The sequence below is a fragment of the Macrobrachium nipponense genome, chromosome 36 (genome assembly GCF_015104395.2).
Source record: "Macrobrachium nipponense isolate FS-2020 chromosome 36, ASM1510439v2, whole genome shotgun sequence".
Taxonomy (NCBI): Eukaryota; Metazoa; Arthropoda; class Malacostraca; order Decapoda; family Palaemonidae; genus Macrobrachium; species Macrobrachium nipponense.
The window spans coordinates 36,420,040-36,422,293 of record NC_087220.1 but is presented as its reverse complement, the minus strand read 5'-3'; the positions used below and the strand labels follow the sequence as shown (position 1 = coordinate 36,422,293).

Here is a 2,254-nt window from a genome sequence, read left to right as displayed (position 1 = left end):
GTTACCTTTCTCCACTTCCCCCAGGCAGCTTTTACCCTACTGTCAACTTCAGCCTCATATCCTCCCACCTGGCTTAAAGTAGATCCTAAGTATCTAAATCTTTTCGAAAGTTTTATAATTGAGCCTCTTCTTTCTCGTATTACTATTCTGTCTCTATCTTCCCAACTGTTCATCAAAACTTCAGTTTTATTCATATTCACCTTTAAACCACCCCTCTCTAAAGACTTCTGCCACTCTCCAACCCTTTTCTGTAGGTACTCTTCATACTCAGCAGTAATCACTAGATCATTAGCGTACAACAACTCCCACAGCACTTCATCCCGATCTCTTTACTCAAAACATCCATGACCAGCACAAGCAGAAATGGGCTTGATGCTGCTGACCCCTGGTGTAATCCATCACTCACTTCAAAATTTTCTGTTTTCCCAGCTGCTGTCATTACTTTTGTGCTCATTCTTTGATATATCATCTCGACCAGCCTAACCAACTTTTCTGCGTCTTTTCTCTTCCTAAAACACCAAAACATCACTTCTCTTCGAATTCTATCATATGCTTTCTCTAGGTCTGTAAGTCTAAAATAGAACTCCTGATTTCCTTCTAGCGTCTTTTCCTCTAGCTGTTTTACTGTGATGACACCCAGTTTACCCAAATCCTGTCTCTGTATATTGTGGATATCCTGTTCTCCTTCTCTTGTTCCTAGTCTTTCATTCGACTGCATTGCTGCCCTTCCAATAGCCATATATACCCTCCCTCTCGCATATACCCTCCTTCTCGCATCTCTTCCTCTTCTCTGAACCGTTCATCTGCACACTGTTCATGACGTACTTTTCAGTCATTAAATGCTTTTGATTTTCTTTGAATTGATTCTTGCACTTGTCAATTCCACCACCACTTTTTTCCTCTCGACACTCCATATCCACTGGTTCTTCCCACCAGTTCCTATGCTTCCTCAACACATATTTCTCTCATGTCTGCCCAGATATTTTCCACTCTGTTTCCCTGTCCAAATGCCTCTCTCACACAGTCCTTCTAAATTGCTTCCCCTTTTCTCCTATAAGGTCCCAAATTTTAATTCAAAGATATCCTCTTTCTTTTGTGGGGTTTCTGACCTCTCATTTTCAAATCCATCACCACCAAACTATGTTTAATACAAGCTTCCCCAAGATTACTTTGTAGCTCGTTACATTGCTTTTGTCAGCTCCTCTAAACAGGATGTAATCTATTTGGCTTTGCACTCCTCCACTTTCATAAGTTGTCCAGTACTTATCCAACTTCTGAAATAATTTCTTCATACGTTCCAGTTTGAAACTTGAGCCATCTCCAATACATAATCCCCATCTTTATTTCTAATTCCAAACCCATGGCCTCCGTGTACCTCCTCATACCCATCTTTCTCTCTCCTACCCTGTCATTTGTATCAACTCCTATTATTAGTTTTTCCTGCTCTTTCACTATTCTATTGGCAGCCTCAAACTCTCGTCTAAATAATTCTTCCTCTTGCTCTTGGTACCCCATCTGAGGAGTGTATGCTGATATTATATTTGCTACTTTGTCCTCTATTATAATTGGAATTCTTAAAAGCCTATCATTTACTCTCTCTACTTCAACCAGTTTGCAATGGAAATGCAAAAGCCGATTAGTAGCAAGATAGAAATTTCAGTGATGCCATCTGTGGACATATAGCTCCATCACTATGGAGTGGACTGTGCGCAGATGTTAGAAATTTAATCAAAGAAAAGGTCTCAGCATGCGGTAGAAATTGCCTAATGTTTGCTATATTTTCAAGCGGGAAAAATCTATATTATAATAACGATAATATAAATAAAAAAAAAGTAAGAAATGTTTCAGTTTTCATTGAAGAAAGAAAAGTCAGATTAAAGATTGACGAAGGCCGGAGGAGGGACTGTCATACTGTTTTCTTCCTGTAGTATGAGAAATCATCATTAGTATAATACACAAAATATATTCATCTCCTAAGGATATTTTTGATAAATGCATATAACTAGAAACTTAAAAGCATTTAAAGCCATCAGAATGCTACAATATAAATAGAGACGTACTTAAGACTGAAGAAAGTGTATTCAAAGTAGAATTAGGAGTATTTATCAATGCATACGTAATATCTTAGTCGTTCAATCACATGTACATTTGCGCTGGGATATATATATATAGATAATATATATATAGATATATATATATATATATTAATATATAGATATATATATAGATATATTTATATATTATATATATATAT

At 36.9% G+C, this 2,254-nt stretch overlaps 1 protein-coding gene across 1 annotated transcript; it reads right to left on the bottom strand.

Moving 5' to 3' along the window:
* Positions 1-280: 280 nt before the first annotated feature.
* On the bottom strand, positions 281-739 carry LOC135203405 (uncharacterized). Its single transcript, XM_064233134.1, has one exon. The coding sequence runs from the start codon at positions 737-739 to the stop codon at positions 281-283; it is 459 nt and encodes a 152-aa protein (XP_064089204.1).
* Between the last annotated feature and the right edge of the window lie 1,515 nt (positions 740-2,254).

Coding starts and splice junctions, on each gene's coding strand:
- LOC135203405 (XM_064233134.1), bottom strand. CDS start 739: ATGGCTATTGGAAGGGCAGCAATGCAGTCGAATGAAAGACTAGGAACA.